General features: G+C 41.6%; 1 protein-coding gene across 1 annotated transcript; it reads left to right on the top strand.

The window, feature by feature from the left end:
- Positions 1-23197: 23197 nt before the first annotated feature.
- Positions 23198-26742, top strand: LOC309814781 (serine/threonine-protein phosphatase 1 regulatory subunit 10-like). Its single transcript, XM_082640909.1, has one exon. The coding sequence runs from the start codon at positions 23932-23934 to the stop codon at positions 26650-26652; it is 2721 nt and encodes a 906-aa protein (XP_082497035.1). The 5' UTR covers positions 23198-23931; the 3' UTR covers positions 26653-26742.
- Positions 26743-27634: the final 892 nt, after the last annotated feature.

Genomic DNA, 27634 nt, shown 5'->3' with positions numbered 1-27634 from the left:
AAAGAAACATGTGGTCTTGTGTTATCCTGATGGAAGAGTATACATTTTCTGTTGACTAATTCTGGACTCTTTTCATGAATGCTGCTTTCAGTTGGTCTAATTGGGAGCAGTACTTGTTGTAATTAATAGTTTGGTTTTCCAGAAGGAGTTCATCATAGAGGACTCCCTTCCAATCCCCTCATATACACAACATCACCTTCTTTGGATGAAGACTGTCCTTTGGTATGGTTGGTGGTGGTTCATTTCCTTTGCCCCACAATCTCTTCCATTCCACATTATTGTACAGTGTCCACTTTTCATTACCCTTCACAATTTATTATAAAAATGGAATGTTTTCGTTATGTTTAAGTAGAGAATCACATGCAGAAATACAGTCAGGAAGTTTTTTTTTTTTTTTTTTTTTTTTTTTTTTTGCATAACTTATGTGAAACCCAAACATCAAAGTGATTAACATAACCAAGCTGTTGCAAATGATTTTCAACACTTGATTTGGATTTTTTGAGTATGTCAGCTATCTCCCACGTGGTATAACATTTATTGTTCTCAATTAATTTCTTTATTTGATCGTTATCAACTGCAACTGGTCTACCCGACCTTGGAGTATCGTCCAGCGAGCAAACTCCAACATGGAACTTCGCAAACCACTTTTGACACGTTCAATCAGTCACAGCACCTTCTTCATACACTACACAAATCTTTTGTGTGTGTGTGTGTGTGTTTCAGTTGCTTTTTTACCTTTCTTGAAATAATAAAGCATAATACACCAAAAATGTTGATTTTTTTCTTCCATCTTCAATATTAAAATAGCTACCCCAAAATTTACCAATTTGGATAAGTTTTTTTTTTTTTTAATGCACGCTAATATGACAGCTGTCACAATACAATCTAACAAAATTGTTTCAAATGAAGTTAAAGACAACAAGTGCCAGCTTACGGAAAAAAACGAACGAACCTTCTGGCCAACCCAGTAATAGCTACAGCATGTTGTTGTTCAGTGCATTAAATGAAATAATCTGTGTAAATGATTTAGTCCAGGGCATGGTACATAAGTGCTCAATCAGTGTTGGTTAGGATTATAACCATATGCACCACTAAGCGGCTACTGAGTGCTTAATTTTTGTCTGAATTTGAATCCTGGCCCAGGCACTTCAATATCTAAAAGATCTTGGGAAAGATGCTTGTCCTCTCTAAGCCTCTGTACCTATATCATAAGGTTATTGTCAGTATAAAGTGAATTAATACATATAAGAAATCTAGAATAGTGCTTGGCCCCTAATAAATACTCAGAAGATTTTAGTTATCATCATCATCTTCTTCATCATCAAAGTCCTCTGTCATCAAGGATCATCATCTGGTCCCTGCTCTTCACTACATACCCGTTATTCCTTTGATCTTGTTAAATGGCAACACTAACCTATATCTAACTAAATGACTAGGCTTTTATTTTTTTAAGTTCAACTGCCATAATAGCTATAACCACACATTAAACAATTTTTAAAAGATAATGTCAATATGGTACAATGCTCTTACCGAATAACACTTATTTCTTTTAAATACAGGAATGTCTTTCTGCCATTCTACTTGATCATATAATACAATATACAATTTAGTTTTTCATTACAGAAAATTTCAAACATATACAAAAGTAGTGAGAGCAGGATAATGCACCCTATGTACACATCACTCAGCTTCAACAATTATTAACACATGGCCAGTCTTTGTCATCTTTACACCAACTCATCCTTCACTTTTGGATTATTTTGGAGTGTAAGATAGAATTATTATCAAAAACACAATTATTTTTAGTGCAAAAATAAACCTCAGCTTTAGAGCTTATCATAAATATTATGAATTTCTAATGTGTGAATCTTAGTCTTTGAGGTTTCACTGGCAAGGGAATAATTCTTATGATGGAGAATTTTGTTGTTGTTGGATAGTAAACCACTTTTCCGAAGGCCCCATGACTGTTTTACTGCTGCTTCCTTTAGATGCTTCCAGGTGTTTGGGGGTTGGGGGGACATCTCTTATAGCTTCCAAGATACCCAGTTAGAACCCACTGTGAAACCTCCAAAGGATGATTCACCTGATCAGGAGAATACCTGATCAGGAGCCACCTGATCAGGAGAATATCCCAGACTCACCGTCTTGGGAAAATGCAAAGGGAAGCTCTTGAAGAAAGTCTGGCCAAGCACAGAAATTTGATTTTTATGGCCACCTTCCTCCACCATCTCATGAGTGGTTATCACACAGGTTCATCTCTGATCAGTGGGGTAAAGTTGGAGGTGTGGAGTGGAGACAATCATGGTTGTGCACAGTTAGCATGTTCTTTGCTTCTGGCCCTGGATTTATTAGGACGGGATTTCACAGATTTTTCCAGAAATATCCTGCCAAGGCTTTCTCCCACTGCTTTCTGGCCTTTCTCTTATTTCTCTGGCTCCCAAATCATGCTCTCTACATCCAAGTATAGGGATTGAACCTGTAGACATTTTTAGAAAAGGGTCTGATTATCCTGTTCCCACTTTTTCTCTTCATTTATTCAGAAGCAACCCACAACTTAATTTTGAATTCAAGTCAGTTACATCAGAGGGGAAGGGGAGTGGGTTCTTGGCACAGGGAACATTCTGAATAAAGCAGAGACATGAGACTGGGCAGATTTAATTTGAAAAGCTAAAGGAATTTCAGAAGGTAAGGGTTTCACACAGGGGCGGTGTGTGACAAAGGTCTAGTGCTAGTCTAAGGAGATTCGCTGGAGACAAATTTTACAGGACCTCATAAAGCTTATAGAGATTCTGTACTTTATTCTAAGGACAACAGGAAACTCCCAGTTTCCTCCATAAACATTAGAGGGAAATGTGAGAAAGAATAGTCTTATGGAGTTGCTTGATACTTTTGCTTTTTGAGAAAGGCAGCTCAAAAAATTGAAATAGAATTTGGACCCATTTGTATTCATATCCTTCCCCTCCTCCCTCTCTTTCTTCCTTCTCTTCCCTCCCCCTTCCTTCCTTCTTTCCACTTCCTCTCATCCTTCCTGCCTCCTTCCTCCCCTTTCCTTCCCCCTCTGACTCTCCCTTTCTCGATTCTTTCTCCCCTTCTCTCTCCCTATCTCACCACCCCTTCTTTCCTTTCATTGTTTTCCACTGGCAGCTACTAAACAAGCAAACTCTCCTGCCTCCTTGGGGAATGTGTACAGCTGCTCTCTGTTGTCCTGAGGCCTCAGTATCCATTCCTCCTTCCCTGCTGAATGAAGTTGCATTTTTATCGGCCCTGCAATTCTTGGCAAAGAAGCCAATAAAATGGAGATAACAATTCCCAAATCTCAGTCTGCAGGAAAGCTTTGCCTTGTCAATGAGAGATTAAAAAATAATGGCTAGGGCCTTGGTAACGCTGGCTGCAGCCAACTTTAAAAAGTCCAGATCAGACCATTGAGGCTTTTCTTCTTTATTTTTAAAGCTTTTTTTTTTTTTTTTTTTTTTTGAGGGAGGAGTTTTTTTCTTATGACTCTAATCATCCATAAGGCCTTGAATTTCCCTGATTAAATCTTATGGTTTGGAAATGAAAGGAGGAAAGAAGGTACATGGTTGTTGACTCCTGAATTTAATCATTGAGGAGTCCCCTTTGTGGTCATCAGATTACAATTAGATTGCACTTTGTCAAAAGAAAATAGAATGTTTATATCTTAGAGTTCAAAACCTGTGAGAGGTTCTGTTCCCCAATTCCCTTCCAGGGGCTTGAGAGAGGACCCTGCACCACCGGCCACATTTCCCACTGTGAATTTAAAAGTCTCCAGAACACCAGGTCTTTGGAATAGCATGTTCTGCTCAACTGCTTACTCCCTGGATGGGTGAACACCATCTCCTCTTACAAGTGTCCTGTCTCTCACTATTATGCAAGTGGTTACAGACTCTGAAAAGAGACAGTTTTTTTTTTTTTTTTTTAATTGAGTATAGTTGATTTATAACAGTGTATTAGTTTCAGGTGTACAGCATAATAATTCAGTTTTGGGTTTTTTTTGCAGGTTATATTCCATTATCTGTTATTACAAGATATTGGGTATAATTCCCTGGTTAATCAGTAAATCCTTGTTGCTTATTTATTTATGTATAGTAGTTTGTATCTGTTAGCACCATACCCCTGATTTGTTCCTCCTGTCTTCTTTGTCCCCTTTGGTAATCATTATATGTGAGGTCTAAAAAATAATACAAATGAATATATACAAAAAAAAAAAAACAAAAAACAGACTCAAAGACATAGAAAACAAACGTATATTGCTTTCTTTAATGACTATAAATGAATCCTGCTGACAGGATTTCAGGAGGAAATAAGAATAGGTGAAGTAAGTATATATTTTTTATTTGCGGATGGGAATTTTAAAGTTTATTTCTTTACATTGGTCAAAAATCCTGATACACAATGTCTTCTCTCCTTTCAAGTCTCAGATCCCTCTCCTCCAGGAATTCAGAATTCTAACACCCAATGCCCTCTCTTTCCTCTCAAGCACACAGACAGGCCACGTAAGAAACAGGGATGAGTAAGGAAGCTGGGATTAGGCAGCTCGAGTGAGCAGTGGGAACTAAAGACCACAGGATATGCTTGGCTAATGAGCTGCCACCACCAGTCAGCTCCACCATGACCAGGCAAGAAGGCAGACCCCAGTGTGAGGCCAGAGCTTCCAATGCTTTCAAGAGAAGCTAAAAATCTTGATTACTAGTACACAAAATCTCTCACTGTTTCAATAGGGGCTCTTTCTTTTCAGCACCATGTAGGCCAAACAAAACCTACTTGTGGGTGAGATCTATGGGCTGCCATTTTGTGACCTTTGATCTGGAGCAAGCTTTATTTACAACCATTCATTTGTCACAAAGTTGTCTATATTGCTCTTTAAATATTTCATATATTCAAATGTCCTCTCTCATTTATAAGTTCCTTTAAGGTAGGAAATATGTTTTTCCTCTTATACTTCACAGAATATCTTTTGTAGGATTGGACCCAGAATTGATTCTCTGCCAAAACAAAACAAAACAATAAAAACCACAGCAAATTGTGTAATTAGAAGCCTGGAGTACACTATTAAGTGATCTTTGTGTGGTACACTGAAGGACAGAGGGGTGGTAAGAATATGATTTTCTATAGCCTCTGGTGTTCTCTTCTTCTGTGAACTTTGGAAATCTAGTCCATAATTATTAGTTTCCAACTCTCCTTTAAGAGACATTCCCTGTAAGTAAAAGTTCTGATTTCCTGGCTTGTGGATCTTCAGGCTACTACAGTACATCTTCCACTGCTGTTCCATATAACAGTACTTTCCTAGAGCAGTAGGCACTGGAATCATCTAGAAACTTATGCCACATGCCTAGGTTCATCTTGCCAGGCCTGGAAGGGAGCACAGGGAGCTATATCTTGAAAAAACACCCCAAGTGATTTTGCTTCACCCCTGGTGAGGAGGCCAACTTCCAGTGTCTAAACCATAGCTTCATTGTGGGAAGAGGCATTGTGGGTTTGGGGCTTCTGACAATCAGAAATGAACTACCTAAAGGATGTGGTCTCCTTAGTTCTCCCAAATGAATAACATACAAGATGAAATTCCTAGAGTGGCTTTAGCTCCTCCTATTTCCTGCTTCCACCCCAACACTTAAGCCTTGTTATACACATTTGTCTGCAGTAGCACAGAGCCCAATAATTCAAATGACAAACAAGATGATGTGGGCTGCTTGTGTGTATATGTGTGTACCTTGAATTTTTTTCTGGGTCTCAGTTACCTAAAACAGTCATCTGAATATTAACAAATGTATATATTTAAAAATTTTCACCAAGAAGTTAGAATTCACTTTCCTCCCCAACTGCCTGAGGCCAGTTTATTGTCTCCAGGCCCAGCCGTGTTTGCATGCCAGGTGGCATTAATTTCTGTCTCCTTTGATCTTCTACAGTTCACATGATTTGCTTTATATCATCAGTTATGCCAGCTACTTTGCAAGTCACCTGGGGCACATGGAATGTCTTATCAATCACTGCTCTTGCTTGCTTTCTCTCTCTCTCAATATATCTGTGCCCAACAAAGTACTCTGCACTATGCAGATGCTCATTAAATACCTGTTTGTTTGGTGGATGTTTGCATGTGATTTTTGTTGTCCCTTCCAAACATGTAGAGATAGACCATGATTTCTCACAGGTGCTCAATAAATGCTGTGAATAGATAACCTCAGCCCATTGGGAAATGTAGAGGGGTCGAATTTATGGTATCTTTTATTCAGAGCTGTGGGATAAATGATACCACCATCACATGGTGGGTCAGCAGCCTCACAGTTGTTGGAACTAACACCTCCACACTTTGTGTTCCCAAGTTCTTTCCCTACAGCTGGGGATAAAAGCATTGGCTCCAGTGTCAGGTGGCTCCAACCTCTTCCTACCTCGAACAAATCACATATACTCTCTGTGCCTCAGTTCCCTCTTCTATAAAGTGAATTGAAGTCTCTTATAGAATTTCATGGAAGATCAAATGAGTGGATGCATATTAAGTATGTGGCATAGGACCTGGCATTTAGTAAGCACTTCGCCAGTACTGTTATTAAGTACCAGATTTTACCAGGCTCTGTGTTAGCCTAATCCCAGCCCCTGAAATGTCCCCTTTCCTTTATTATTATCTCTATCCCACCTTGCACTCCATTTCAATGCAATACTTTGCTTTTCTTGCCAGTTCCAAAGCCCAAAATGGGGTGTTCCGCATGGTATAACTGGTTATTCCAGAGAGGGAGCCTGACTTCAAGGTTCAGAAAGACCCACCAGGATTAGGTGCCCTGAGTTAAGTGGCTGATAGTCAGAGGGAAAGATTCAGGGAAGAAATGTCCTCGCTAAAACATCAGATCAAGGGAATGAAACACCAGAGCCGACAAAACCACTGGTCAAGTTTTGGGGTCAGGTCAAACTGAAGGGAAGCCCATCAAGCCGTGTCACAGGTTAGGATCCCAGATGGAGTTGCTCTGTGGGCCTGGCAGCCTGCATCTAATCCCTGGGGCCACTCTATAGTTGGACCACACCTGGAGAATCTCAGAGGGATCAGATGCAAGGTTTGCTGCCTGGTTCCACCCAGCCTGGTCAACTGGTCCCAGAGAAACCTTTCTGTATCATGGAGACCATTCAGTGACTGATAACTGGTCAGAAATGGCTTCAAAAGTTAAACATTTACATTCCATGAAAATTTGAACTATCTCCCTTGACATAAAAGGCTCTGCAAGATAAGCCTTGCTCATCTCATGTCACACTACTTCTTCAGAGACTGTACTCTGGTAGAATGAGTAACTGCTTGGTCTGGAGAATGCCAGCCTCATGAGCCTTGACACGAGCTTCTCTCTGCTGGAACTCACCTCTCGCTCTTACCACATCTTTGGTCTCTGTTAAAACCACTAAAGTAAGTAAAACCCTTCACCTGTCTCTGCCAAATCGTTCTATTTCAACACCTTCCTTTTAGCCATTAAGCAAATTCTATCTCAGTTTGTAAATATATATATATATATATATATATATATATATATATATATGTGTGTGTGTGTGTATATATATATATATGTATATATATATACGTGTATATATACATATATATATACATATATATATGTATATATATATATACATGTATATATATATATACACACATATATATGTGTATATATATATATATATGTATATATATATATATATATTGTTTGTTTGTTTTTTTGCCTCTTTACATTTTTTTCTGTTACCACCCTGGAATAGAAACCCTATAAGCAAAAGTGCAGGATCCACCTTATTCACCATTGTATCCCCAGAGTCTAGCCTGTCTCTTAGTGCTCAATTTTTAATGATGAGTGAATAATTTGGTTTTTTTTAATATCAAGAACTTGGAACTATAGGCACTATATCAGCTGGGAAGGTACAAAGGCATCATTCTGCTCCCGAATCTTAACTGCTTCACTTATGCTTCTTGCTTGCCTGATTACAATGCACAAGGTCAGTTAGCTGAGGATGTTGCTTTGTTTAAGGGAACATATCCAATCAAGGCAGAATGCAAAGGGTATTTCTCTTAAAAAAAAAAAAAAAAGAGAGAAAAAAGAAAGAAAAAAAACAGCCTAAGAATAAGATAAATATTTTTGAGGAAATGGCAGCAAATTATCTAGATTTTCAACTTGAACTCCCTAGTTCCCTGAAGATCTTTTCCCCTTCGCTAATGGATTAACTTTAATGGCCTGCCATAAAGCGATAGCAGCAAACTTCTTGGGTGGTAAATGTCCAACCTTCTTTTCTAAAGACACCGGGGGAAGGAAATCTTGCTCTGTAATGGAGCCGACAGTTACACTTGCTGGGCTAAGAGTTACAAGGGCCGTCAGGCCTCCTGCTTCAGGGCAGAAGTTGGTTACCATCTGGGCTCAGAAGAGATTGCTCCAAGACCCCTGCCCTGACATTGCACAATTAAGTGCATTTCAGTAAGGACTTCTGCTTTTTTTTTTCATACCATTCCCCACTGGCTACTCTCAGAGGCCAGATTCTGGGCTGGATGGACCATTGGTCTGTCTCCACTGGGGCAATCCCTGTGTTTTGATGGTCTTAAACAAACTTGCCGAGAGATAAATTGGATTCTAAGAGGACTTTGAGATAAATTCCCACAGCTATGAAGATAAAAACATTTGACCCCAGTTTTGATATAAGCAGTGGTCCAAATATTTAAAGTCATTTGCTTCATTTATTTTCTCAAATATCTCTGTACATGATAACGAATGCAGTTTGCTCTGCTTGGAGCAATTTCTGCAGTTGGTCTTCAGAGGTTCTTCACTAGGGCTTCTGTAAGCTGATTCATCTGTACAAGTGACCACAGGTGTATTTTCTTCTTTTGGATGCTTGTTCAATCCATGACTGTATTCCCTCCTCCAACCTGTACTGTGTATTTAAGTTAAATATCCCTATCAACACATGGTTTTCAGCATGTGCTATTTAATATGAAAACCAACATGGAAAACCAGCTTTTTACTAAGTGAATTTTGTTAGGTACTTGAGGCCTAAGTGACACCAGAATTTTAAGACAAACCATAAAAGGTGATTGGCTCTGGTTAACTTTGCTTTGAGATCCTAGGTTAATTAATTCACTCCCCAAATGGGTTGGTACATATCGTGTGCTGGTGCTGTCAGTGTCTGCTCTCACTGAGATGAGATGGCATTCTAATATCAGAAGGCTGTCATCCACTCCTAGGTCTACACCCAAGATAAATGAAAACATACATCCACACGAAAGTGTTTACACAAATGTTCATGAGAGCATTATGAGGAATAGCCCTTTTTCCCTCAAAATAGAAAACAACACATACACCTATCCACTGATGGATAAACAAAATGTGATATATCCATACAATGGAGTATTATTTAGCAAAGAAAATGAACTAAGTACAATTAACCCTTGAACAACATGGGTTTGAAACCTGTGGGTCCACTTACATGCATAATTTTTTTAATAGTAAATACTACAGTATTACACAATTTGCATTTGGTTGAATCCATGAATGCAGGACCAAGGATATAGAGAACTCACATACATGGAGAGTTAACTATAAGTTATATGTAGATTTTTGACTGTTCTAATAGTTGGCAATCCTAACCCCCACCTTCTTCAGGGGTCAACTTTACTGATATATGTTAAAATATGTTGAATTTTGAAAAGATTATGCTAAGTGAAAGAAGTTGGACGCAAAAACACATGTATAATTCTACTTTGACGAAGAGTGGTCAAATCTACAAATCTGTGGTAGGGACAGAAATTAGGTTAGTGGTTGCCAGGGGCTGTGAGAAAAAGAAATGTGGAATGACTGCTAAGGGGTATAGGGCTTTTTTTGGTGTGGGGTAAATGTTCTGAAATTAAATAGTGGTGATACTTGCATAACTTTGTTAATATACTAAAAACCACTGAATTGTACACTTTAAAAGTGAATTTTATGGTATATGAATTATATCTCAATAAAACTGTTGTAAACAATAAGATACTCAGTAAGCAAGAAAATAGATAGCAGAAACATTAGGTAGTGAAATAAGCTCCAGGTAACCAGGTGGAAAATGACCTGGAAGGAGATGATGTTTTGTATCAGGGGGTCAGGAAGGGCATCTCTGAGATGACATTGATTTGAGAACTCAATGGGGAAAAGGGTCCTGTTATGTGAAGCTTCTAGAGGAGGTGCATCACAGGAAGAAGAAACATAATTAGTGTATTTAAAGCCTGCAAGGGCCTCCCTGGTGGCGCAGTGGTTGAGAGTCCGCCTGCCGATGCAGGGGATACGGGTTCGTGCCCCGGTCTGGGAGGATCCCATATGCCGCGGAGTGGCTGGGCCCGTGAGCCATGGCCGCTGGGCCTGCGCATCCGGAGCCTGTGCTCCGCAACGGGGGAGGCCACAACAGTGAGAGGCCCGCATACCGCAAAAAAAAAAAAAAAAAAGCCTGCAAAAAGGCCAGTGTACACGGAGCAGAGTGAGAAGTGGTGAGAGAATGATTCAAAATCAATTCAGAGATGTAGGCAGAGGCTCGATCTGGTGGAGCCTGTAGAACATGGCCTACTTTAACAGGAAACTACTGGTGAATTTTAAGCAGTGGTGAGACATAATCTTATTTACATTTTTAAATAGACAACCATTTGTGCTGTGTGGAACATGGATTAGAAAAGCAGAGAGTGGCTAGGAGTTGTTGCAGTATTCCACATCAGAGATGAAGTGGTTTAGACCAAGATGAGAGCAGAGAAATCAGTCAGGCCGATCTAGAAATATTCAGAGGTAGAGTTGATGGGACTGAAATAGATTCATGATTCAAAAAGCTTTTATTGGCTGAAATAGAAAGCTAAACATACATTCACAAAGACAAGCACGTGGTTTTCAGAGCAGCGCTGTTACTAATAGCACCAGAAGAGAAACTATCCAAATGTTCACTAACAATAGCACAGCTAAGTACATTGTGGGGTATTCACACAGCAGAATACTATACCAGCAACGAGAATGAACAACTGTTAAGGGAAAGAAACAAGACACCAGACTCCATTTAATATTATCTCATGTATACAAAACTGGAAAACTGGTTCAATCTACAGTGTTTGAAGTCTGAATAGTGGTTACTCATGCTGGGCTGGTGACAGGAAGAGGGCCCAGAGGCAAGTTTCTGGAGGTGTTGGTAGTGTCCTTTTTTTTTTGTTTGTTTGTTTGTTTGTTTGTTTTGAGTGCTAGTTACATGGGTTGCTCTGTATTTGAAAATTCATCAAGCTGGAGACTTGATTTTTCACTTCTGTGTATGTATATTTTACATCAATATAAAGTTAAATAATGAGCCCAAATTGACATGTAAATATTTATTAGGGATTTTGATATTTCTGATTCTAGACTCAAAAAGTACCTGGAGTTAAAATGACTTGAATCTATAGCATGTAGACAATATTTGAGAGTTCTTATCTTGGTATGATAATATGACATGGCTAACAATAATAACCTGAATGTAGTTTTGGCTCCATTAATAATGGAGTGTTATGCCTTTTGGGCATTGTTCCTACATTTCCTCAGCCATCATGACCATCTTCCTTGGTACATACATTTCTAGGCTTAGGGTCCTTCTTGTGGATATTTTATAAAGGACTCTTGATTTGGGAATGGAGCTAATAGTTTAATACTTTAATTTATTAATCTATTTATTCATTTGTTTATTTATTTTATTCTATTTAATAAATTATTACTAATTAATGAGTATCTACAATATGCAGATACTGTGTTGGTGCTATGGAGACAAAGGTAATGAAGACATTGTCCCAAATCTCAAGACAATCCTATTTTCATATAGGTGAGACAGGTAAATGAATAATTATAATGCACAGTGGTAGAGGACAATCAAGTCCAGTGTTCATGTTAATTTGATATCACAAGGTAATAATATCTAATAATTAGGACCCCTTCTGTACTCTATGATTTTAATATTTTATATTTGACTTACTCCTGGGTTGGGGGATTGGGTTAACTATTATCCCTCCCATTTTACAGATGGGAAACTTTTGGACAAAAAGTACGGAATTTATCCAAGGTCACCAAACATAGGTGATGGTTGTTCTCAAGGCTTTTGTCTTGCAGTCCTCACTGTTCCCTGGAGACCAGGAGGCCTTCACAATAACACTGAGCACCTCTTATCTCCTTGGAAACAAATACACAAAACACTGTATTGATAGTTTTATCAGTTTCTAACAGGTAAGAATTGGTGCTGAGAGTAATTCAAAGTATTAGCTCTTCCCTGTGAGGCAATTTATTGTGCTTGTGACAAGGCAGAGACTAGGGAACCTAGAGATTCAGAGGGTTTTATTGTAAACCCTTGGAGTCAACACAGTCTCCTGCTCTTTACTGGAGACAGATCAGGGCTGCAAACATGACAACCTACTGCTCTCACTCTAAGCATGGTTTGGGATTCCAATTTCACTCACCAAGAGCCAAAACAGGAAAGAAATTGTAAGTAAGGCTGACAATAGTTCTGGGTTTTAAGGCCATCTGGGCCCAGGGGAGATCATGTCTTAGAATACTGTTACTTTTCTTACCAGATTCTTAGTGACCTTTAATTTTTATCTTCAAGCAGAATATTTCTCAGACTCTCTCTTAGTTTAAAAACTCTCTGATCAAAGACATAGTATGAAATAGCCTTATTGAGTGGTACTCTGGTAAATTGAAATAGAGTACGGGATTAGAGGTCGGTCTTCTAGGGCCTCACCTCCCCACAGTAGACAAGTAGGTGGTACAAATGTGGGTTCAGAGCTACTGTTAGGTTTCATGGAGCTCAAGTCACAAACCACTGTAAACCTAGTAATTTAACAAGCTTTAAATTGTCTAGGAATTAGTCTTCTGTCTATTAGTTCTAAATATTTTATTTGTTCATTGTTCTAGACTCTCAAAGCACATTCATATACTTACTTTGTCCATTAGCTACCTTTCAAATAAGCATCTGAATGATATGCTTTATATACATTATCCCATTCATCCCATTTCTGGACTCAGCTGCCAGGGCAGGGCAGGGTGCCTCAAGCCAGGCTGGATTTAGGGTAAGCTCGCTGGTCTCAACCTAGCTGCCTTCTGTGTCACTCTCTCAGGCAGAGAAGAAACTCAGGACATCATTCCACAAGCCTCCTTCTGACTGACATTATCATGTCGCAGAGTATATGTTGTCGTGACACTATAGGTTGTGCTGGAAACCTGATAGGGAAGATCACTTGCCTTCCAAGTGTGGGGGAGGGCAGAAGCTGCCCAACCTCAGAGTCACTCTCCTGGAGTCAGGCAGCTGACCTCTTCCCGGGGAGGATCTTAGGTAGGGGATTGCTGAGCACACAGTCTACCTCTGCCGTTCTTTCATCATCCCTGTCCCCAAAGACATAGGCTTCGTTGGTCCCTTTTCTTTCCTATTTCACCTTTCACAGGGTTCTCTCTCCAGACTCCTGGGACTGTTTCGTTAAATGAAACACAAAACATAAGGGAATTCCTGTCAGGAGACATTTCCTTAGGCCATTCGATCCCTCACCTCGTGTTCTCTACAGGCACATCACTGCCCTGATGCCTTAAGAACCTGGCCAGTAATTCCCAAACTTTAGTACAAATCAAGGACTTTGGGATTTCTTATATGTGCTGACATCAGGGTGCCTCCATAGAGTTTAGTTAACGCAGTAGATCTGAGTGAGAGACCAGGAATCTGCATCTTGAATAAGGATTCTCCCTCTCCTCTCCACCGACCTCCCCAAACAGGTGATTCTTAGGTATGATTTATTTATTTTAACATCTTTATTGGAGTATAATTACCTTAAAATGTTGTGTTAGTTTCTGCTGTATAAGGAAGTGAATCAGCTATATGTATATATAATATCCCCATATCCCCTCCCTCTTGTGTCTCCCTCCCACCCTCCCTATCCAACACCTCTAGGTGATCAAAAAGCACCAAGCGATTTCCCTGTGCAATGCAACTGCTTCCCACTAGCTATCTATTTTACATATGATAGTGTATATATGTCCATGCCACTTTCTCACTTCATCCCAACTTACCCTTCCCCCTCCCCATGTCCTCAAGTCCATTCTCTACGTCTGCATCTTTATTCCTGTCCTGCCCCTAGGTTCTTCAGAACCATTCTTTTTTTTTTTTTTTTGCTTTTTTTTTTGCTTTTTTTTTTTAGATTCCATATATATGTGTCAGCATATGGTATTTGTTTTTCTCTTTCTGATTTCACTCTGTATGACAGACTCTAGATCCATCCACCTCACTACAAAAAACTCAATTTCGTTCCTTTTTATGGCTGAGTAATATTCCATTGTATATATGTACCACATCTTCTTTATCCAATGTCTGTCGATGGGTATTTAGGTTACCTTCATGACCCAGCTATTGTAAATAGTGCTGCAATGAACATTGGGGTGCATGTGTCTTTTTGAATTATGGTTTTCTCTGGTTATATGCCCAGTAGTGTGATTGCTGGGTTGTATGGTAGTTCTATTTTTACTTTTTTAAGGAACCTCTGTACTGTTCTGCATAGTGGCTGCATCAATTTACATTCCCACCAACAGTGCAAGAGGGTTCCCTTTTCTCCACACCCTCTCCAGCATTTATTGTTTGTCGATTTTTTGATGATGGCCATTCTGACCGGTGTGAGATGATATCTCATTGTAGTTTTGATTTGCATTTCTCTAATGATTAATGATGTTGAGCGTTCTTTCATGTGTTTGTTGGCAATCTGTATATCTTCTTTGGAGAAATGTCTATTTAGGTCTTCTTCCCAATTTTGGATTAGGTTGTTTGTTTTTTTGATATTGAGCTGCATGAGCTGCTTGTATATTTTGGAGATTAATCCTTTGTCAGTTGCTTCATTGGCAAATATTTTCTCCTATTCTGAGGGTTTTCTTTTCTTCTGGTTTATGGTTTCTTTTGCTGTGCAAAAGCTTTTAAATTTCATTAGGTCCCATTTGTTAATTTTTATTTCCCTTTCTCTAGGAGGTGGATCAAAAATGATCTTGCTGTGATTTATGCCATAGAGTGTTCTGCCTATGTTTTCCTCTAAGAGTTTTATAATATCTGGCCTTACATTTAGGTCTTTAATCCAGTTTGAATTTATTTTGTGTATGGTGTTAGGGAGTGTTTTAATTTCATTCTTTTACATGTAGCTGTCCAGTTTTGCCAGCACCACTTATTGAAGAAGCTGTCTTTTCTCCATTGTATATTCTTGCCTCCTTTATCAAAAAATAAGATGACCATATGTGCATGGGTTTATCCCTGGGGTTTCTATCCTGTTCCATTTACGTATATTTTGGGTTTTGTGCCATTACCATACTGTCTTGATTACTGTAGTTTGTAATATAGTCTGAAGTCAGGGGGACTGATTCCTCCCCTCCGTTTTTCTTTCTCAAGATTGCTTTGGCTATTTGGTGTCTTTTGTGTTTCCATACAAATTGTGAATTTTTTTGCTCTACTTCTGTGGAAAATGCCAGTGGTATATTGATAGGGATTTCATTGAAAGTGTAGATAGCTTTGGGTAGTATATTCATTTTCATAATGTTGACTCTTCCAGTACAAGAACATGGTATGTCTCTCCATATGTTTGTATCATCTTTAATTTCTTCCATCACTGTCTTATAGTTTTCTGCTTACAGGGCTTTTGCCTCCTTAAGTTGGCTTATTCCTGGGTATGTTATTCTTTTTGTTGCAATGGTAAATGGGAATGTTTCCTTAATTTCTCTTTCAGGTTTTTCATCTTTAGTGTATAAGGAATGCAAGAGATTTCTGTGCATTAATTTTGTATCCTGCTACTTTACCAAATTCATTGATTAGCTCTAGTAGTTTTCTGGTGGCATCTTTAGAATTCTCTATTTATAGTATCATGTCAGCTGCAAAATTGATTGATTTGTGTATATTGAAGAATCCTTGCATTCCTGTGATAAACCCCACTTGATCATGGTGTATGATCCCTTTAATGTACTGTTGGAGTCTGTTTGCTAGTATTTTGTTGAGGATTTTTGCATCTATGTACATCAGAGATATTGGCCTGTAGTTTTCTTTTCTTGTGACATATTTGTCTGGTTTTGGTATCAGGGTAATGGTGGTCTTGTAGAATGAGTTTGTGAGTGTTCCTCCCTCTGCTGTATTTTGGAAGAGTTTGAGAAGGGTATGTGTTACCTCTTCTCTAAATGTTTGATAGAATTCACCTGTGAAGCCATCTGGTCCTGGGCTTTTGTTTGTTGGAAGATTTTTAATCACAGTTTAAATTTCAGTGCTTGTGGTTGTTATGTTTACATTTTCTATTGCTTCCTGGTTCAGGCTCAGAAGGTTGTGTTTTTCTAAGAATTTGTCCATTTCTTCCAGGTTGTCCACTTAATTGGCATATACTTGTTTGTAGTAATCTCTCATGATCCTTTGTATTTCTGCAGTGTCAGTTGTTACTTCTCTTTTTCCATTTCTAATTCTGTTGATTTAAGTCTTCTCCCTTTTTTTCTTGATGAGTCTGGCGAATGGTTTATCAAATTTTTTTATCTTCTCAAAGAACCAGCCTTTACTTTTATTGAACTTTGCTATTGTTTCCTTCATTTCTTTTTCATTTATTTCTGATCTGATACTATGTTTTTTCCTTCTGCTAACTTTGGGTTTTTTTTTGTTCTTTCTCTAGTTGCTTTAGGTGTAAGATAAGGTTGTTTATTTGAGATTTGTCTTGCTTCTTGAGGTAGGATTGTATTGCTATACACTTCCTTCTTAGAACTGCTTTTGCTGCATCTCATAGGTTTTGGGTCATCGTGTTTTCATTCTCATTTGTTTCCAGGTATTTTTTTTTTTTTGATTTCCGCTTTGATTTCTTCAGTGATGTCTTGGTTATTTAGTAGTGTATTGTTTAACATTCATGTGTTTGTATTTTTTACGTTTTTTTTTCCTGTTATAGTCTTGTAGCATTGTGGTCCAAAAAGATACTTGATATGATTTCAATTTTCTCAAATTTACCAAGGTTTGATTTGTGACCCAAGATATTATCCATCCTGGAGACTCTTCCATAAGCACTTGAGAAGAAAGTGTATTCTGCAGTTTTTTGATGGAATGTCCCATAAATATCTATTAAGTCCATCTTGTTTAATGTATCATGTAAAGTTTGTGTTTCCTTATTTATTTTTATTTCAGATGATCTTTCCATATGTCAAAGTGAGGTGGTAAAGTCCCCTACTATGATTGTGTTACTGTTGATTTCCCGTTTTATGGTTGTTAACATTTGCCTTATGTATTGAGGTGCTCTTATTTTGGGTGCATAAATATTTAAAGTTGTTATATCTTCTACTTGGATTGATCCCTTGATCTTTATGTAGTGTCCTTCTTTGCCTCTTGTAATAGTCTTTATTTTAAAGTCTATTTTGTCTGATATGAGAATTGCTACTCCAGCTTTCTTTTGCTTTCCATTTACATGGAATATCTTTTTCCATCCCCTCACTTTCAGTCGATATGTGTCCCTAGGTCTGAACTGGGTCTTTTGTAGACAGCATATATGCGGGTCTTATCTTTTAACCATTTAGCCAGTGTACGTCTTTTGGTTGAAGCATTTAATCCATTTACATTTAAGGTAATTATCTATATGTATATTCCTATTAACATTTTCTTAATTGTTTTGGGTTTGTTATTGTAGGTCTTTTCCTTTGTGTTTCCTGCCTAGAGAAGTTCCTTTAGCATTTGTTGTAAAGCTGGTTTGGTACTGCTGTTTTCTCTTAGCTTTTGCTTCTCTGTAAGGGTTTTAATTTCTCCATCAAATCTGAATGAGATCCTTGCTGTGTAGAGTGGTCTTGGTTGTAGGTTTTTCCCTTTTCTCACTTTAAACATGTCCTGCTACTCCCTTCTGACTTGCAGAGTTTCTGCTGAAAATCAGCTGTTAACCTATGGGGGTTCCCTTGTATGTTATTTGTTGCTTTTCTCTTGCTGCTTTTAATATTTATTCTTTGTATTTAATTTTTGATAGTTTGATTATTATGAGTGTTGGCATGTTTCTCCTTGTATTTATCCTGTATGGGACTCCCTGCACTTCCTGAACTTGATTGACTATTTACTTTCCCATAGTACTGAAGTTTTCAACTATAACCTCTTCAAATATTTTCTCAGTCCCTTTCTTCTTCTCTTCCTCCGGGACCTGTATAATTTGAATTCTGATGTGTTTAATGTTGTCCCAGAGGTCTCTGAGACTGTCCTCAATCCTTTTCCTTCTTTTTTCTTTATTCTGCCCTGTGTTATTTATTTTCATTCTTTTATCTTCCAGGTCACTTATCCATTCTTCCGCCTCAGTTATTCTGATCTTGGTTCCTTCTAGAGAATTTTAAATTGCATTTGTTGTGTTGTTCATCATTGTTTGTTTGCTCTTTAGTTCTTCCAGGTCCTTGTTAAAAGTTTATTGCATTATCTCCATTCTATTTCCAAGATTTTGTATCATCTTTACTATCATTACTCTGAATTCTTTTTCAGGTAGACTGCCTATTTCCTCCTCATTTGTTTGGTCTGGTGAGTTTTTCCCTTGCTCTATCTTCTGCTGTGTATTTCTGTCTTCTCATTTTGCTTAACTTACTGTGTTTGGGGTCTCCTTTTTGCAGGCTGCAGGTTCGTAGTCTCCACTGTTTTTGGTGTCTTCCCCCAGTGGGTAATGTTTTCTCAGTGGGTTGTTTAGGGTTTCTGGTGGAGGGGGCTGGTGCCTGTGTTCTGGTGGATGAAGCTGTATCTTGTCTTTCTGGTGGGCAGAACCATGTCTGGTGGTGTGTTTTGAGGCGTCTGTGAACTTATTATGATTTTAGGCAGCCTCTCTGCTAATGGGTTGTGTTGTGTTCCTGTCTTGCTACTTGTTTGGCTTTGGGTGTCCAACACTGGAGCTTGCTGGTCGTTGAGTGGAGCTGGGCCTTAGCATTGAGACAGAGCTCTCTGGGAGATCTCTTGCTGATTGATATTATGTGGAGCCAGGAGGTCTCTGATGGACCAATGTCCTGAACTTGGCTCTCCCAACTCAGAGGCTCAGGCCTGACACCTGGCCAGAGCACCAAGACCCTGTCAGACACAACTCAGTATAAAAGGGAGAAAAGAAAAAGCAGAGAAACAAATAAAATTAAAAAAATAAAGTTATTAAAATAAAACAATTATTAAAATAAAAATTTAAAAAAAAATTTTTTAAAAGAAGAGAGCAACCAAACCAATAAAAAATCCACTGATGATGACAAGCACTAAAAACTATACTGAGAAAACCTGGACAGACAGAACCCTCGGACAAATGGTAAAAACAAACCTATACAGAGAAAAATCACACAAAGAAACATACACATACACATTCACAAAAAGAGAAAAAGGAAAAAAATATTTATATATATCTATATATAAAAGGAAGAGAGCAACCAAATCAATAAACAATCTACCAATGATAATAAGCTTTAAATACTAAACTAAGATAAACATAAAACCAGAAACAAATTAGATGCAGAAAGCAAACCGCAAGTTTACAGTTATTCCTAAAGTCCACCGCCTCAGTTTCGGGATGCTTCGTTATCTATTCAGGTATTCCACCGATTCAGGATACATCAAGTTGATTGTGGAGATTTAATCCACTGATCCTGAGGCTGCAGAAAGAAATTTCCCTTTCTCTGTTTTGTTCGCATAGCTCCTGGGGTTCATCTTTGGGTTTGGTTCCACCTCTCCGTGTAGGTCACCCTCTGGAATCTGTTCTTCACCCAGACAGCAAGGGATTAAAGGAGCAGCTGTTTTGGGGGCTCTGGCTCACTCAGGTCAGGGGAGGGAGGGGTATGGAATGCAGGGTGAGCCTGAGGTGGCAGAGGCCAGCGTAACATTGCAACAGCCTGAGGCACACTATATGTTCTCCTGGGTAAGTTATCCCTGGATCGCGGGACCCTGGTAGTGGTGGGGAGGGGAGGTGTGGATAGTGACCTGTGTTTGCACCCAGGATGGTTGGTGGCTTCACAGCAGTGTTAGCATTTCATGCCCATCTCTGTTGTCCACACTGATAGCCATAGCTTGCACCCATGTCTGGAGATCATTTAGGTGGTGCTCTGAATCCCCTCTTCTCGTGCATCCCAAAACAGTGGTCTCTTGATTCTTAGACAGTTCCAGACTTTTTCCCAGACTCCCTCCCGGTTAGCTGTGGTGCACTAGCCCCCTTTAGGCTGTGTTCACGCAGCCAACCCCAGTCATCTCCCTGGGGTCTGACCTCTGAAGCTTGAGCCTCAGCTCCGAGCCCCCACCCACCCTGGCAGGTGAGCAGATAAGCCTCTCAGGCTGGTGAGTGCTGGTCGGCACCTATCCTCTGTGCAGGAATCTGTCTGCTTTGCCCTCTGCAAGCCTGTTGCTGCACTCTCCTCCATGGCTTCAAAGCTTCCCCCCGCCCACACACCCATCTCCATCAGGTTCCAATGAAGGGACTTCCTAGTGTGTGGAAACTTTTCCTCCTTCACAGTTTCCTCCCAGAGGTGCTGGTCCCATCCCTATTCTTTTGTCTCTGGTTTTCCTTTTTTTCTTTTGCCCTACCCAGGTACGTGGGGAGTTTCATGCCTTTTGGGAAATCTGAGGTCTTCTACCATGGTCCAGTAGGTGTTCTGTAGGAGTTGTTCCACATGTAGATGTATTTTTGATGTATTTGGGGGGAGGAAGTTGATCTCCATGTCTTACTCCTCCGCCATCTTGAAGGTCCTCTCTAGGTTTGATTTTAGAGTCATACTTTGAAAAACACTGTTAGGCCATGGAGAGCCACTGCCATTACATCTGTAAGAAGCTCTCACTGTTTGAGGGAAATCTATTGAATAATGTTATTGATGTAAAAATATAGACAAACATTTTGTTTCACATAAGGAGAAAGTGTTGTGTGTAAAAGTGAATTTGCACAGCACCACTAGACTTACCATTTCAAATTTAGTGCTTGGATTATGGAATCAAGGTAATTTGATAAAATTAATTATTTTCATGTCTCCTCTCTTCACTTTGGTGTTATGAAGATGAATTTTATATTTTGGAGCCATCTCAGGCCACTTTATAGAGAAACTATACAATAGCATTTGACAGTTTGTGGTTGACTTATTCAGAGTCTTTGCTGTGCATGGCAGGGGTAGCCTCAGCATCACTGTTCAAATCAGAGAACAGCAGGTTGAAATGCTGCTTTCCTGGAGGAGTCTCCTGATCAGAACCTAAACTTCCTCCCTTGACCACTCCTTAAGAGTGGGACGTAGACTGAGGCCAACACCGCACATGGCAACTTGGTTAAATTTGTTGACTTTGCAAATAAGAAATATGAATTTAATTCAGCTTTCTTTTCTCAACCAAATAAGTGTACTGGATAATGCAAGCTAACTCTATGAAGAATAACAATCATCATTATTAAGAAAATGGCATGTCCATTTTGTTGATGTTTTACTTTGTCAAAATAATCACTTTGGAGTAGAAATCTAAAAGCTGAGTGTGTTGGGGGTCTCATTACTTCATTGTCACATCCAATGATGTTACCAGAAGAAAGTGTTTTCTGTAGCTCTTGGTTAGAGTGATTCACTCTGCTAATAACAAGGGAGGATCAAAATTGCAGCCTTAGATTGGAATTTACCCTGTGCTTACACTGGATGTTCTATTGCCAGAAGTTGGAAAAGCTAAGATTACCATATCATTCTGTTCCTTAGCCAAATTGCTTGCATTTCTGTAAATATCAGGGTAGTGTTGGAAGTACATTTGATGAGGAGTTAGATCCAGAAGTAGTCCACTTCCTGCCATTTAGGAAGTATAATCTTGAGAAAAAGCCTTCCTCAATTTAACTCTTATTTACAGTAGCAGCATTTAAGAGCATTAAGTTTTGATTCAATAGAACTAGATTCAAGCCACACTTTCTCTTAAGTTGCTTTTGAGAAAATACCTCAAATTCTTAAAGCCACAGTTCATCTATAAAATGGGGATAATAATAGTAGCTACCTCTCAGTGCTGTTGAAATGATCAAATTATCCAATATATGTAATGTGCTCAGAAAATTGGCTGACATAAAGTAACTTTCAGCAAAATTTAGCTAGTAGTGGCTATTTCAGTGGTTATAGCCTCCTCTGTAAACATGGAATAATAAAACCCCCTTGCTTAATTTCCTTTTTGGTTTATATAAATAAGGAATTACATAAGTAAATGAGTTTTGGAAAGAGTAAAGAGCTGCATCATTGCTATTTTTTATTTTTAGTATTAGTATTGGAGCTGCTTGGCAGAAGTAGCCTTGTTGCAGATTCTGTGTATCTCCCCAAGAGAGAAAAATGTATTAACTCTTCAGTTCCATTAGAGCCTAAGACAAGAATATGAATACCCAGAAAGCAATGGGCAAGGGAACATCTGATATGAGAATGGCATATAGGTTAGTGTCTACTTGACACTACTGCTGGAGGAATTCACAGTGGTCCAAGGGGTGATCAGAATGATGTTCCTGGATAGAGAAGAGGGATAAGGGGAGGGCTCAAATGAAAAGGAGCCATGGTAAATGACAGATGTTTTCTATGGAGATTGCTGGTATAGATCTTCTTGACCTATTCTGAGCTCCTACCAGCAAAATTGTGCCATCATAATAGTCTGGTTTTCCTTCTTTCTAATTTTCAGTTACTACACTTATTCCCCTCCTTCCAAAGTCTATTTCTTTTTCCTTGTCTAGCCTCCCTGAATCCTCTTAATTTGAGGTTTAGAGGAAGTTACCAATACCTTAGTGGGGAAATTAGATCTGTGTTTCTAGGAGTATTAGCAATTTAAAAGCTTCTCTAAGGGTAAAAATTTCCAAGGACTGAATTAATTATGCTAACATTTTAAGAGATAATGATAACCAGTTCTGAGTACTTTACTGATGCTGTTCAAATCATAGGTATCCAGAGAAGTCTGTGTTATTTACGCCAACGACCAGCTTTCTTTAGAGCAGAGGGAAAATTAGAACAGGAAGCTTTAGCACTAAGTGGGACTTTGGGGATCTTTTGTTATTACTGATCAATAAATAAGGTCAAAGTTACTCATTTAAAACAAATTAAGGAACCGTGAAAGGGGAGCCGTAGGGAGGGGCCAATTTCAACGGCGTCACAATCGAATTCGACCACACAATTGCGTTTTTGCTGAACCAGCCACTACGACTCTTAGATCCCACTCTTACAGTTTGTACTTTAAGCAATTTTGAAGTCGATTTTGACCGCGATCCTCTCACTGCGTATGCGCCGGTCCGATTCTACCAACCCTTGGTGAGAAATGATCTCGACGGCGGAAGTGGTGGAAGCAGAGGAAAGGGAGGTGCTAGGCCGCTAGGTCAAGCGCACGCGTTCGGAGGCCAGGAAGGAGGCGGAAGAGGGTGCCCCGGGGAAGAGGCTGAGCGAAGGGTAAGGCAGGATAGCCAATCAGCTGGTTTGAATTTTCTCGGAGAAAGACGGGCCGGCCACGAGGAGAAAAGAAACAAGCTGCAGCAACATCTAAGCCCTTGAAAGGATCCTGAGAGAGGGGGGAAAGGGAAAACAGCAGCCACCAGCCCAACCACTTGTGTCTTCTGCCCCTTCCCACCTATCTTGCCCACCCCACCAGCCCACGCTGCCTGGGACTTGAAATCTGTGGCCGAAGGACCGTCACCACATAACTTCAAAAATAATCAACCACCCTCCCTTCCCAAACCCACCCAAATTCACTCATCCAGCGTTTACTTTTTTTAATCCACTCAGAACTTTTTTTCTAAGACCCCCCTCCCTACATGGAGTTGGGTGGGGGGGGGAATGAATACTGAGGTGGCCTTTATTTTTTTTAAGGAGACTTTTTGATCCAATGAGGCCCCCCAAATAATTGAGTTTTGGGTCCTGGTTGGTTGTTTTATTTTTTTTCTCCAAAATTTTAACCCCCTCCCCCCCTGAGCCCGAGGTGCTGACGTCGCAAAAAAATTGGATAAAAACCTCGATCATGGGTTCGGGTCCCATAGACCCCAAAGAGCTTCTCAAGGGTCTGGATAGCTTCCTTAACCGAGATGGGGAAGTCAAGAGTGTGGATGGGATTTCGAAGATCTTCAGTCTGATGAAGGAAGCACGAAAGATGGTGAGTCGATGCACTTACTTGAACATTCTCCTGCAGACCCGTTCACCAGAAATATTGGTCAAGTTTATTGATGTTGGTGGTTACAAGCTTCTTAACAATTGGCTGACATATTCAAAGACAACCAACAACATTCCCCTCTTGCATCAAATTCTACTGACCCTGCAGCACCTACCACTCACTGTTGACCATCTCAAGCAGAACAACACAGCCAAACTGGTGAAGCAGCTTAGCAAGTCAAGTGAGGATGAAGAGCTCTGGAAATTGGCCTCAGTCCTTGTCAGCGACTGGATGGCAGTGATCCGCTCCCAGAGCAGTACCCAGCCTGCTGAGAAAGATAAGAAGAAACGGAAAGAAGAGGGAAAGAGTCGAACCACCCCTCCTGAGCGACCATTGACTGAGGTGAAGGCTGAGACTCGGGCCGAGGAGGCCCCGGAGAAGAAGAGGGAGAAGCCCAAGTCCCTCCGAACCACGGCGCCCAGTCACGCCAAGTTTCGCTCTACCGGACTAGAGCTGGAGACCCCGTCTTTGGTGCCTGTGAAGAAGAATGCCAGTGAAGTGGTGGTTTCTGACAAGTACAACCTTAAACCCATCCCCCTCAAGCGTCAGAGTTCCACACCTGCCGCAGGAGATGCTGTGCCCCCTGCAGAGAAGAAATACAAGACACTCAACACAGTTGCCACCAAAGAGATCAAAGTGAAGATCATCCCGCCACAGCCTATGGAGGGCCTGGGCTTTCTGGATGTGCTCAATTCAGCCCCTGTTCCAGGCATCAAAATTAAGAAGAAGAAGAAGGTGCTGTCACCCACAGCTGCCAAGCCAAGTCCATTTGAAGGGAAAACGAGCACAGAACCGAGCACAGCCAAACCTTCTTCCCCAGAGCCAGCACCTCCTTCTGAGGCTATGGACACAGAATGTCCAGGGACCCCAGTTCCCCCTGTTGAAGTCCCAGAGCTCATGGATACTGCCTCTTTGGAGCCAGGAGCTCTGGATGCAAAGCCAGTGGAGAGTCCCGGAGATCCTAGCCTCCTGACCCGGAAAAGCAGGAAGAGGAAAGCTGTGACCTGTCCTGAGGAGGGCAAACTGAGAGAGTATTTCTATTTTGAACTGGATGAAACTGAACGAGTGAATGTGAATAAGATCAAGGACTTTGGCGAGGCAGCTAAGCGAGAGATACTGTCAGACCGACACGCGTTTGAGACGGCCCGGCGTCTGAGCCACGAAAACATGGAGGAGAAGGTGCCCTGGGTGTGCCCCCGGCCCCTGGTGCTGCCCTCGCCTCTTGTCACCCCTGGAAGCAACATCCAGGAGCAGTACATCCAGGCTGAGTGGGAGAAGGGGATCCTTCAGGAGCTCTTCCTGAACAAGGAAAGTCCTCACAAGCCTGATCCTGAGCCCTATGAGCCTATCCCCCCCAAACTCATCCCCCTAGATGAGGAATGTTCCATGGATGAGACCCCATATGTTGAGACCCTGGAGCCTGGGGGAACTGGTGGCTCACCCGATGCGGCGGGCGGTTCCAAGTTGCCTCCTGTTCTGGCCAATCTTATGGGAAGCATGGCTGCCGGGAAGAGCCCCCAGGGTCCTGGAGGAGGAGTCATCAATGTGCAGGAGATCCTCACCTTCATCACGGGTAGCCCTAACAGTCATCCCTCAGAGGAACTGCTGAAGCAACCAGACTATTCAGACAAGATCAAGCAGATGCTGGTGCCTCATGGACTCTTAGGCCCTGGTCCCATAGCCAATGGTTTCCCACCGGGAGGCCCTGGGGGCCCCAAGGGCATGCAGCACTTCCCCCCTGGGCCTGGCGGACCTATGCCAGGTCCCCATGGGGGCCCTGGGGACCCTGGTGGGCCAGTGGGTCCACGTCTCCTGGGTCCCCCACCCCCTCCCCGGGTGGGTGATCCCTTCTGGGATGGCCCAGGTGACCCCATGTGGGGTGGCCCGATGCGTGGGGGACCAGGTCCGGGGCCATACCATAGAGGCCGTGGTGGCCGAGGTGGGAGTGTACCACCTCCTCCTCCTCCTCCATTCCGAGGGGCCAGAGGAGGTTGCTCTGGAGGAGGACCTCCAAATGGACGAGGGGGCCCTGGTGGGGGCATGGTCGGAGGTGGTGGGCATCGTCCCCATGAAGGCCCTGGTGGGGGCATGAGCAGTGGCAGCAGACATCGCCCCCACAAAGGCCCTGGCAGTGGCATGGGCGGTGGGCATCGCCCCCACAAAGGCCCTGGCAGTGGCATGGGTGGTGGCCGTGGCCATCCTCATGAAGGCCCTGGTGGAGGAATGGGTGCTGGTGGTGGACATCGGCCCCATGAAGGCCCTGGACATGGGGGGCCCCATGGCCACCGGCCTCATGATGGCCCTGGTCACCGAGGCCACGACCATCGAGGGCCACCCCCTCATGAGCACCGTGGCCATGATGGCCCTGGCCATGGCGGAGGGGGCCACCGAGGGCATGATGGAGGCCACAGCCATAGAGGAGACATGTCAAATCGCCCTGTTTGTCGACATTTCATGATGAAGGGTAACTGCCACTATGAGAACAACTGTGCCTTCTACCACCCGGGTGTCAATGGGCCCCCCCTGCCCTAGGGACCACCTGCCCACCCCGCCCACACTCCTGTGGACTGCAGCCTTGCTCCTTCCACCCTTTTATGGCTTCTGTGGGGCCCATTTTCCCCTTTCCCCAGCTGATGAGGAACCAGCCCCCTCAGTGCCTACCTGCCTGGGTTCCTGGGGGTTTTCTGATCACTGGTGCGCATTGATGTACATATTTTCCTCCAGTATAGGGAGGAGAGAGACTGGACACATTCTGTACCCTGGACTGCTGAAGAGGAGACCCGGTTGGCTTCATTTTTTGAGGAGATTTGCCCTTTATGCCAAGTGCCTCTCCGGTATTACCCTTTATGCCTAAGAACCTAAAGCTGGTTATCCTGGAGAACACCTCTACTCTCCTCTTGTGGGTCCTCCACACGCACACAGAACCCTGTCACAGGATCAGCTGCACTTATGAAATCATCCCCGCCAAATTCATGCTTCCTCGTGGGGTGGGGAGATGGTAAAAGGGGTATTGTGTATCCCACTGCACCGAGAGGACTCAATCAGGCTGGATTTGAGTTCTGGAACACATCATCCCCACTCCTCCCCTGTCACAGGCTTTACATTGAGTCCTTTCTCAAGTAAGGCATTGCAGTCTTCCGTGAACACCCAAGTTTGCATCATGGGTATGCTAGGTTCAATGATGGCAAATTCACATTGGCATCCGGTGAAAAGTTTTAGCTGGCATAGGTGAGGCCACTGGTGGTGGTCCACCCTTGCCTGCAGCTCATTCTGGAAATTAAAACACTTCAGTGAGACCAGCTTTTCAACTGAAGCCCGGTGTGCTGGGCATGCCAGTCACACTACATGCACTGCCTCTGGGAGTTAGCGTGCTCCTGGCCCCCACCTGGAACTTTGTGGGTGTGAGGCCTCCAGCTCCCTTGTCCTGTCAGCCACCTCTGAATCCCCACCAGGTGCCTTCCTGGGTGGATTCGATAAGATGACCTGCCCTCTCCCAGCCCTCTCCTTCACCTGT

Source organism: Mesoplodon mirus (assembly GCF_964341445.2).
Source record: "Mesoplodon mirus genome assembly, chromosome: 13".
NCBI lineage: Eukaryota > Metazoa > Chordata > Mammalia > Artiodactyla > Ziphiidae > Mesoplodon > Mesoplodon mirus.
This window is presented reverse-complemented; position numbering and strand designations above follow the sequence as displayed.